At 26.6% G+C, this 12,155-nt stretch overlaps 1 protein-coding gene across 7 annotated transcripts in view; it reads left to right on the top strand.

Annotated features, from left to right (window-relative positions):
- The first annotated feature begins 963 nt into the window (after positions 1 to 963).
- Positions 964 to 12,155, top strand: part of LOC100207809 (uncharacterized) — a 40,727-nt gene continuing 29,535 nt past the window's right edge. For 2 of the 7 annotated variants that reach the window (XM_065820795.1, XM_065820797.1), the window contains exon 1: positions 1,278 to 3,049. In XM_065820795.1, the coding sequence (XP_065676867.1) occupies positions 1,481 to 3,049 (1,569 nt within the window). In that variant the 5' untranslated portion in view covers positions 1,278 to 1,480. Of the gene's footprint in view, positions 3,050 to 12,155 lie in introns of all 7 variants that reach the window. The other 5 variants (XM_065820793.1, XM_065820791.1, XM_065820792.1 and 2 more) reach the window with 5 other exon arrangements.

Genomic DNA, 12,155 nt, shown 5'->3' on the forward strand with positions numbered 1-12,155 from the left:
TATACATAATCATATTAATTATTGTAATATTGCCTGGGCAATAACAATCATTCATCTTTCCTAAAAATGGGAACAATCATTCATTTTTCCTAAAAAATATTTATTCAAAACAAAATCAAGCAAATTTTGGGCGCAGCAAATAAATGGTCTAAATATATATGAACTGAATATCTACCATAACTTGTTATTTATGTTTAAACTTCAAAATGAAATAAAAATTTTTCTCTAATTAATCATAAATATAAAGACCTCAATAAGTAATTACTACATTCCACTAATATTATTTGAAAAATCTGACTTCTCAATTACATGTCGGGGACCACGCTTGTGGAATCTGTTCTTGACGAAAACATGAAAAAAATAAAGTCTATTGATATATTTAAAAGAACCATAAAAAAACTTACTAAATTTAAACACAACATACACGCTTTCATTTTTTTTTAAAAATAAAGAATTATTTATTATTTTATATATCTTTCTTGTTGTTTTTATCTATAATTTAAAATATGAATTTAAATTTTGAAAACGTTTTGAATCTTCTTAAATTTTAAATCTCTTTTATATATTTAAATAAATATATATTACGTATTGTATTGAATATGTTTTTTATATTTATATAAAAATTTTTATATTTACGTTATACAACGCGTGTTAACATTTTTATATTTAAGTTATATTTCGGTACGTATAAGTACTAATTAGTAAATTTATTTTTCATTTAAAGGTTTTTTCTTTTTTTTCAAACTTTATAACTTTTTAATCAAACTTTTTAAATTTTTAATTTTTTGTATTTCTTTTATAAAATATACTTTTACAAGTTCTAATATTAGAACTTGTAAAAGTATATTTTTCTCTATTTCACGAAAGGGCTTGATGATAAGACATTTTGTCTTCAACTTGACCCAATCAGATTGTATTTATATATATTTATTAGATCTTAAGAATCAGGCCCATTTATTATTCACTCAGACTCAACAAATTTGTTGCTCAGTAAAGTTATAGAAATTAAATTTTACTAAAATTGTTAAATTAGCGTTTTAAAAAAACTAATTTAAAATGGTTATTTAATATTTCCACTACTCATACGTCCTTTTCGTTCCCGAAGGTAAACGGACAAGTGGAAACTCACCTTATAATTTATGTAATTGCTTTTGTTTTACGAACATTTTTGAAATCGTTTGTAAAATTTCTTGTTTTTAAATTTGCCGACACACTCCATCTGCTGCATAAAAGTAATTGTTGAATGGGAAAGTTTATTTTAAAAGTGTGTTAGAGAGTAAATGTAAACAAACAGTGCGCGATAGTAAAAAATAATTTGCCTTTGCCTGAAACTTTTGGCTGAGATTTAACTGAATTGTTGTTGTTTTAGAACATATAATTAATAATAAGCTAGATTTTTCTTATTTAATTTCATAAAAAGTGACGAAGAAAAATATTTGCCAGTACTTAATAGAAGTTAAGTTGAAAATAATTGTTTATAATGGTCCGAGGTGCAAGTTGGTGTAGAATTTTTATAAATGATTTTGCATCATTTGGCGACGTAAATAACATTTGCTTTTTATGTGGATGTGATAAAGCTATTTGGATTCTAAGCTCTAAGCCTAGTTTACGTAATGAGCCCTTTTTCCCATTTTTACAACATGAAAGTTTGTTAAAATCATGTAACTTAGGCGGAAATGGAAAATATAAATCATGCAACATTTGCTATATCTTCTTAATTCAGCAATGGAACGCCTATGAAATTAATAAAACACCCCATTCTAAAAGACTATATTGGTTGAAACATCCTAAAAATGTTTTTTTGCAACAAAATGAAGAACATAAGTTAAAGAAACCCGATGAAAATGACGCTGAAGTTGACGAATCACGTTTAGATAACATTAATTTTTCTTGTACAACATGCTCGTCCAACATTCACTCTGTTCTCCTAAATTATATATATATTAACGAAACAAATAATGCAAAGACTCCATTTTTTACGGATATTTTATGTAAAGAAAATTTTTTTTTTTCGAGCAATGATAAAGTTGGTGTGTGCCCTGCATGTTATGAAATTTTAACCAGGCAATGGTTTTTCTATGAAAAAAATGATGTTCCATTTAACTTGAGAAAATATACTGTTGAGAAAGTATTTGAACGGAATGTGAGTTATGAATTTTCTTGTTACTTATGTCAAGAAATTCTTAAACCTTTAGAACAAGAAATCATTTATTGCAAGTTTGTTAAAGATAATCCTTACTTTCCTTTCTTGAAAAACCTTTCTCCAAATTTAAAATGTTTTCCTATCACTGATAAGGGATTTACATTTTCATGCCTAAAGTGCAAAATATTTCTTAACAAACAATGGAAAGAGTTTGAAAATTCTAATATAGATCAAGAAGAAAGAGTATACTGCATAAAAGACAAAAAGGAACTAGTCTATTCAAACTTTTTTCAAATTACCGCACCATCATGCTGTATGTGCTTAAAAATTATAAGTTTAAAAGAAATGAAAAGAATATCATTTGGTTGTGGATCAAATTTAAACACAGAATTTCTTGATTTATTTTTTAAGGCCAATAATATAGCATTCAATAAAGAGTCAGGTAGTGAAATTACTTGCAAAGAATGTTTTGATAAAATTATAAAAGAATGGAAAATACATTACGCTTCACTTTTTGATTGTAATAATAAAGAAAAAGTTTGTGAAATTTGCAAAAAACATTGTACAAAATCTACTGAGGTTCTTGTTATAGCTGTAAATGATGAACCATATTTTCCTGTATTACAACATTTATGTAGACCAGATAAAATAACAGTTAATGCTTGCCTTTTATGTTCTGATAACTTATTGAACCAGTGGAAATGCAAAAGAAATTTATTGCAAATTAGAGTAAATGACTTCATTTGTTCTTTGTGTGAAAAAGAGGTAAATAACCAGTGCATTTATTTGCAAAGCATAGTTAACTTAAATCATGGTATACTACTACAATCAAATCCCTTTTGTGTAAGAATTGGGGACAAAATTGTGGTTTGTAAAGAATGCAATGAGAAAAGTTTTAAGGATACTGTAAGTAAATACTCTTGTAGTATTGATTTTATAATAAACACAAATTACTGACCAGATCAGATTTTTCATTATAATTTGGAGGGATAGGGGTGTAATGAATAACCAAATGTTATATTGGCTTAAAAAAGCTGTAATTAAGTTTTTAAATATTAGAAAAAACAGTATATATAAAAGCATTTATTTATATATGTCTATAAATTTATATATATGTATGTATATATATATTTATATTTATATATATATGTATATATATATATATATATATATATATATATATATATATATATATATATATATTTATATATATGTATATATATGTATGTATATATATATATATATATATATATATATATATATAAATATATAAATATATATATATATTTATATATATGTACATATATGTATATATTTATATATATATACATATAAATAGGCAGTGGTGTAGCGGTAGTGGTGTAGTGGTAGAGCGTTTGCTTCATAAGCAAGATCGTCTAAGTTCGGTTCCCACCATGTCCCTGGTAGTACCATGCTCAACTTGTTTCTCCGCGCAGTGGCCTTGTTCGTCAAGGTTCGTGTTTTGGAGTTATAGATTTGGGAGAGGGTTTTAACCACATGTATACTCCTCATCTGTAGTGGCCTTTGTAACCTTGGGGAGGTGAATTACAATATATATATATATATATATATATATATATATATATATATATATATATATATATATATATATATATATATATATATATATGTACATATATATATATATATACATATATATATATATATATATATATATATATATATATATATATATATATATATATATATATATATATATATATATATATATTTCAACTTTCAACTTTTAATATATATCACATTTTTCTTAAAAGTGTTCAAGCGAGTGTAAATTTACACTCGCTTGAACACTTTTAATTTGTAAGTCAGATTATTCCAGTACTTACAAGCTCATAAATATATGCAAGGCAAAATATTCATTTGCCTCAATTTTCTGATTACAGAAAAAAAAATTGCAATTAAAAGAAGTTAAAGGTTAGTTATCAATAGGAGTAGATTTTAGATTAATAATTGATGTTTGTTTCAGCGTTTTTTTTTAATAGGAAAGTTGTTTATTAGGCAAGTTGTTTATTAGACATCATAGTTTCATTATTTATTGTTCCAATCCCTTTTGAAATAAATTACTGTTTTAATTCAAAGAAATTATTTATTCAGCTATATTTATAGAGATTTATATAGCTATATTTATTCAGATCTATGATCTAAATAAATATACCTAAAATAGAAAAAAATTTATGTTTGTAAACTTTATTTAAAAAATTAAAATTAATAATGATACATAAATGTCAATGAGCATTAGTGGTGAGAATGAAATGACAACCCAGAAAGAAATGAAAACCCAGAATGAAATGACAACCCAGAGTGAAATGACAACCCAGAAAGAAATGACAACCCAGAAATACTGTTAGTGATTTAACAAATGCTTGAGCCTCTTTCTGCCCTTATAAATATTATTTTACAGTTAACGAAGAAGCACTCCCTTAAGGAGTATGTAGATAGATAGCTAGAAATGCATCTAATAAGATTAAATCAGAAGCATCGCTTTAAAAAAGAAACTTTTTTCGATGGTTTGCATGAAACAACTTGTTTTAAATGATTTAAATGCTGGTATTTATTGTTAATTGACTGGAAATTAGGTAACAGAATACAAAGATCGGATTTTATCTTGTAATATTTTGATTCATTTTTCTAATATCTATACATAAGTTTTTTATAACATTTTTGAGATAATGCTTAAAGGTTGAATTAATAGGTTTTACATGGATATTTACGAAATGAATAAATCCAAAATATAATTTTCAGGTTGTACCATTTTTATAACAATATTTAAATGAATTTTTCCAAGAAGCTTTTAATAAAACAAGGTTAATAGAATGCATTTAGTGGAAGGGAGTAAACTTTTTTTTGATGTTGTTTTTCCAAGGATACATTGCATCTTACTTTGCAAAGTAAGGTAAAAATTTTTGTATAGTGATGTAAAATGTGTTCAAATTAAAGCTTGTTAGTTACATGGAAAAAGATGCTACATTACTGTAGCATACATTACTGTAGCATACATTACTGTAGCATACATTACTGTAGCATACATTACTGTAGCATACATTACTGTAGCATACATTACTGTAGCATACATTACTGTAGCATACATTACTGTAGCATACATTACTGTAGCATAGTGATGTTTTGACAACCTCTGATAATTGAATTTGGTTACATGATAAGTTAATCCATTAAATGTTAATGGCTCTTGTAAAATATTTTACCCTTAAAGAATAAGTCACTTCATGAATGTGACTGCATTTTTTATTTATATCAGTTTGATATCTTTTGCATAGTGTTTAAGACTTTTTTAGACAAACATATTTTTGCATTTTTTAACTACTACTAATATTTTCTTTAATTTTTAAACTGATTTATGAACCTAATAGATCATAAATGTGTAATAATGTGTTAAATTTTATTAAAAAAAACTTGTGATCTTTTATAGTTTATATTTTATTGTATCTTATATTGTTTTTAAATTTGAAAATTATTGGGATTAAATTTGTTAATAAATTTTATTGCTATTGAGAAATAAACTTTTAGAACCTATAAAGTGTAACTATTTTGCTACTATATTTTATATATTCTATCATGTGACTTTCTGAGTTCAAAAATACATAATAGATAGAATCTTTAGAAAGAATTCTTTTAGGTTATGCTTTTGAGATTAAATTAACATATCCTACTTTTTCTTCTACTGATAGTTTCATCCATTTAAAATTTATCTTGGGGTTATGCTGGATCAGAAAAAGTATGCAACTATGGTTACAGGCTATGCAACTCTTTTTGTTATCTTGTAATGAAGGTACAACACTAAAATTTAGTTCAATGGTACTAAGATTGGCTGGTAGTATGGTTTCCCAAACTCTGTGGTAGCTGTCAGAGAGTTGATTCCGTCAATAACTGTAAAATATCAGAGTATTAACAGTGCAATATTGTGCATGAATGGTGTCCCTGTTAGTGCTGTCAGCCTACATTGTTCAAATTTCATAAATCGTCTTTTGTTGTAACTTGATTAGAAGAAATGAGGCTTATCAACTTGAAGGTTGCTGTTTAGCTTAGAGTGTTATGCTCTTTCTATGATTGAAACATGTTTTCTATTGATTTAAAGCATAAATCAAAATACAAAAAAGTTATACAAAAAAAAACCCGAATACTTTTTAAGTAACCTTTCATTTATGCTGTAATGGTATAGTGGTAGAGTACTTGCTTCATAAGCAAGAAGTTCTGAAATTGATCCCCACCAAAAAAAAATTTGAAACTTACTCTTAGCATTATTTACCAGGCCTACTTGGTCTTTGTGAGACTAATTTACCTTTTACTGTTTCATTTTGAAATCTCAGTATTGATGGCTACTTTTCTTTGATTTGCAAAGACTCCAATAGTTACATGCTTGGTTGGGACATATGTCTACATATCAAATTATTTGTTTGTTTTGAAATCAGATTTGAATCTTCTTACATTTCTTTTGTGTGCTTCTTTTCCCTTAATCACTTCTTTTTTTTTTGTTTTTTATTATTCTCTTCAATAGACTGCAAACTCTTGATCTTGTTTTTGGACAAATGAATAAACCCTTTTTCGATATCTCACTCTCAGTACCATTGTTATTGGTGACTTAAATTCTTATTGCACTGAATGGCTTGACTTAAGCACCACTGTCCCTGCTGTATCTAGAGCTTAAAATTTTTGTCATTTTCAATTTCCTATTCAGCTCTCTAACTTTGTGACTTCCAGATAACTCTAATTATTTACCTTTAATTCTTGATTTATGTCTTGCCTTGTCCCTATTTGTGCTCAGTTTGATCTCTCTAATTTAGATCTGGTAAGAATAGTTTTAAGTTACTAATTTGCGTTTGAAGTTAAGTTACTTTCTTTGCAAAAGTCTCCTCTAGTTTCATTGATGTTGGAGTCAAGGAATCTTTCTTCTCACCTGAGTTACAGCAACATTTAGAATTTTGTTCTTATTTGAGCTGAATCAAAGATTCAGTTAGGGGAAGAACAAAACGATGTTCATCCTTATTCTTCCTTTACAAAGATTTCTTAATTGGTCTTTCGGATTTAGGACTAGAAGAAACATTTTTATAATTGATGAAATTTTATTTCAATTAATTAATTTTGCAATTTAAATTTTTATCATAGTTTCTACAATATTTTTTAAGTTGCCCCAATACTTGGTTATTAGTAAAACCCAATGAAATATATGAATCCTAAAAAAGTTTATGTCAAAAATAAACACTTATCTGTTGCCTTTTCTAAATTATATATAATATTTTGAATGCTTGCTACGTATGATTTTTATCGTGCTACATGTGGCTAATTTAAAGTTTAGAAAAAATAAATACAAACAAATATCGATGTAAAAACAAGAAAAAGCTTTATAACTTTAAAGCATTTTGGATTGAATTGTCAACCGTATTGAACCTAATGCATATATTAATTTATGTAAGAATATGATGAATAAATAATGTCAATAATATTACTAATAAAGATTTGTAAAAAAATGAACAATTTTTTTTGATACATTCTATCAATACATAAATTTATAATCTATGTGTGATTCTATCAACACATAAATTAAAAAATTGTGAATCTCAAGACTAATATTTAAAAATTAGAGGTGCAAACTGCTAACTCTGCTGTTGCTAACGTTATGGCATTAGAAACAGCAGTATCAGCAGTATAACATAACGTTAGACAAATGTTATGCGCTGCTGCTTTAGCTGTGCATAACAATAAACATTAGAGATAATTCGTGGTGCCTTTGTAAACATGTTGCAATAAAGCCAGTGGTTGCAGTACTTCTTCTACTATTAGTGGAAGCGGGAGATGTAACGAAAATTCATCCATTAATCATTAGATGCAACGAAATAAAAAATTCTACTCACATTCAACAGTACAAAATACCATGTGTAGTATGGAAAACATATGTAGTGTGGCAAAAAAATGTGTAGTGTGGAAAACATATTGTGTAGTGTAGCCATAGTGGTTAAAAAACTTAGTATGTTCTCCTTAGTATGCATAGTTGGTTCATTTTGATTGTAATTGGTCATTAATAATTAAACATGTGTATTGCAATTAAAAACTTTAGTATAGTTAAATTATTATAGTTATTTTTGTTATATTGAATAATACTTTAAATAAATAATAATACTTATTTTGAATTTGCTCAGTGAAAAAAAATGATCTTTGACCTTCCCCAATAAAAAAATTGTGGAAGGTTTTGGTAATGTGTGAAGTTTTCGTAAATAAATAAAAGTTAAGATTGCAGTTAATTTATTTTTTATAATTATTTTACATATTTCTGTTTATCCTTGATATTGATTTTAATTTTTTTTGTTCCACTTTTATTTTTCAAAATTCTCTCATTTTTTGTCTCATTCTCGCATCTTCACCGTGGTTTTTATGAAGTTTACATTAAAATATTAAAAAAACACTTGATTTTTGAATCTATGCAACCTTATTGTATTCTTGAATAAATATGAATATAGTATAAAGGATTATAAATTTATATAATTATCATATAGATTATAAGCACTTATAATCTATATAATATTTTATAAAATTTTCCTGTGGTTGCTATAACAATGTAAAATATATTATCATTGATAATATATCAATAGATGAAATGAAAAATGGTTAGAAGAAAGATAAAAAAACAAGATATATATGAAAGAACAATAGTTATAAGTTACTAATTTCCGTTTGAAAATAAGTTTCTTTTTTTTTTTTTTTGAGGGTAATCAAAAAAACAAAAGAATAACAAAAATAAGATGCAATAAATGGAGTTAAGCAGAAAACATTGTCATGGCTGAATTGTTTAAGTTTTTGTTAATATGAAAAAATCTTCATTTTTATTTAAAACGTGAAAACTTAGTAGCATCTAAATTTTTTTAACTTGTTTTTTTCATCAAGCAACTAAATAAACAAATCAATTTTTTAAAATAACTTTTATCAAGCAACTAAATAAACATGTAAATTTTTAAAGTTGACTAGATTCTTATTTAAACATTTTTAACAAAAATCTCATCAATACAGCATGGAATAAGAGTTAAGGGTTTTTAGTCAAGATACAACGCCCGTTTAAACAAATTTTAAAAGTTAAAATTTCAAAACGAAATTTAAACTCTTTTTGTATATCCTTGGGTCACAACAGCGTCACAAAACGTTCTACTATCTTGGGTGGGGGAAAATTATGAAAAAAACGTATTACTAACGTGTTTCGTTTAGTGTTTTCATTGTTATTGCTGCGTTAAAATATTAAGTTTAAAAAGATTCTGTCTGGATTCTTACAGGTTTATAGTGGATCATAATTGATGTCACCTAGCCAATACTGCAAGGTATATTTTTAAGTGTTCTTTTGTTGAAGTAGCATTTGAAAATATACTTTTGGTTTATAATAAGACTGTTTGGAAAGATAATGTCCCATGGTATTTTTTAAATTATTCGAGAACTACTCAATTGGTTTTTTAATTTTTTTTCCCCTCCAAATACAATAAAGCTTTTAGAAAACGCCATCTTCGAGCAAATAACAATATTTTCTCAATTTAGTGCGGACACATCACATGCGCTTTTAGAAGAAAATTTTCATAAAACTTCGTGATGCCACACCAAATTCGGCGAAATTGATTGATATATGCCGCAATTTTGTCCTTCTTACACAGCTCACGTTTTATGCTGTTCCAAATTTTCATCATCATAAAAATTTGGGACAGGATCATCATGCTTTCAGGTCATAGGCATAAGTTGCTTTTTTTAAACGATTTTTTGCGTAAACTTTGAAGTTTATGTTACCGTTCGTGAAAAAGTTTATGTTACCGTTCGTGAAAAATGGCTGTGTTTTGGTACCACACGAACTTTTTTGGTTTTAATTGTTTTAAGAAAAACATTAGGCTTTGTTCCTTTCGTATTTGTATAAAATTGCTGGATTGGGTGGGTCGAACAGTCGAGTTTGCAGTAGGTTTCGAAAACTGAAACGATTATCAGTTTGCTTTCGAACTTTATACCTTTTTGCTACAGGGTCGAGGATGCTGGGGAGGAGGGCTATTTTCCACTTCGAAACCTGTGTCGTCGGCCATGTGCAAGCGATTTAATTGAAAATTAACGGTTTTTAGACCACTTGTCAAAAATGAATTCTCTCACTTCTATTTCTGCGAATACATTTTCTTTGCTTACTATCAACTTTTTTTAAACTACCGTTATATTATTTAAAAAGGAGAAAAGATGAATTCGGTTTGAAACAATAAAAAAAATTATCAAAACCTGATTAAGTGATTCTTTAAATATTTCAAAAATTTCATGAGTCACTATCATCCCGAACTGTCCTAATTTAAAAATATATTCTGTTGAACGGAAAATTTTGCTTTTAAGCAAAAAAAAAAACATAAATTTAAGAATACTAACATTTCAAACGAATCTAAAAATCACTATATCAAGTCTGGATTTTTTTGCGGTTACATTTTCTCGCAAAATTAATGCGATAAAACCTTATTGATAGTCCATGGACGTATATCCGTTTTATGAAGGGGGTGAGTTTTTGATGTTTAAGAGAAAAGGTCCATCAACGAACCGAACATATTCTCAGATGCATAGTTTTGTCAAATAAGAAAGTTTTGCAAAAAATTGCAGATTGGAGCTTGTGGAACAACAAAAACCCTAAATTTTAGGGTTTGATAAACCAATGAGAACACCCAGCCGGTATTTGGTCTGAAAAAAAACGTCTTGTAAACGTCTTTCGAACGTTTAAAAGACGTTTTTTTCAGACCAAATACCAGCTGGGCGTCTGACGTTGGAGGAGGGAAGGCAACACATTGCCATTGAAAAACCAAAATAATTATTATTAGTTTGATTATATAGTTAAAAATTTAGCTATGCATAGTTCAAAAGTGTGTTTTTAGAATGAGAGTCGTTAAGAAGTTTGACAGGATGTCAACGTTCGTTTTTTTTTTATATATATTGCAAAACTGTTTGTTAAATAGTTTTTAATTACGGTTATCCACATAAAAATCACCAAATGTTTCTGTAACAGTGACCTGTTGGATAATTGCTATTGCTCGGTTTTGTTAAAAAACGCACGAAGGTTTAAATTTATTAACAATACAATGATGGCTTGTTTAAAACTGTTTAATTGTAAAGGGTAATTAACCATAAATCGGCCCGATTTATGGTTAATTACCTACGAATAGATAATTCGCATACAAATGTTGATGCTGATTGCCATTTTTTTTTAATGTGGCAATAGACTGTTATACATAATCCAGATACGAACGAAAGGTATTATCAGATTTTATGTATAATTTGTTACACATTTTGAATTATACCAAAAATAGTAAATTATCATTCTTATCGCCGATCTTGATCAAAGTGTTTCAAGTTTTATTTCAAAACATTTAAAAATAGATAAATAAATAAAAGTTACATGTTTTAACACGTTCTGAATTAACCGAATTCGGATTATCCAAAACTCGTTTAAAAATCCAAAACTCATTTAAAAATTTTTTAAATATCCGTATTTGTTTTCTTTGATATGGTTTGATTATTCGCAACAAAATTAAAAAATGTTTCCTTGTGAAAAAAAAATAAGCTACATTGTTTTGATGAACGTTTTTTTTATATTTTATTAGCAGTAATTTTTTCTTAAGCATTTTTATTTCGATCCACCAACAATATTCCTCTATATAATTTACATTTCAATGCATTTTTATGCACAATTCTACATTCTTCATAAGATTTCTTATAAGTTTCCTTTCATATTTTTCTATTACCTTTTTAAATTTTTTTTTAATTTTTTTTAATTTCTTCTAAAAAATCTTTGAAGTATAAAAATGTTAAAATTTATTTTTTTCCTAATTAATAAAATTTTATTTTAAAAATTAAGTTTTTTTGTGTATTAGGGGAAAGATTATATTATATTTTATATGAAATATTTAATATATAATAAATATTTAATCTAAACACTGACGTGCAATTAAATTTAAAATTGTTATTTTCA

The sequence above is a fragment of the Hydra vulgaris genome, chromosome 15 (genome assembly GCF_038396675.1).
Source record: "Hydra vulgaris chromosome 15, alternate assembly HydraT2T_AEP".
NCBI lineage: Eukaryota > Metazoa > Cnidaria > Hydrozoa > Anthoathecata > Hydridae > Hydra > Hydra vulgaris.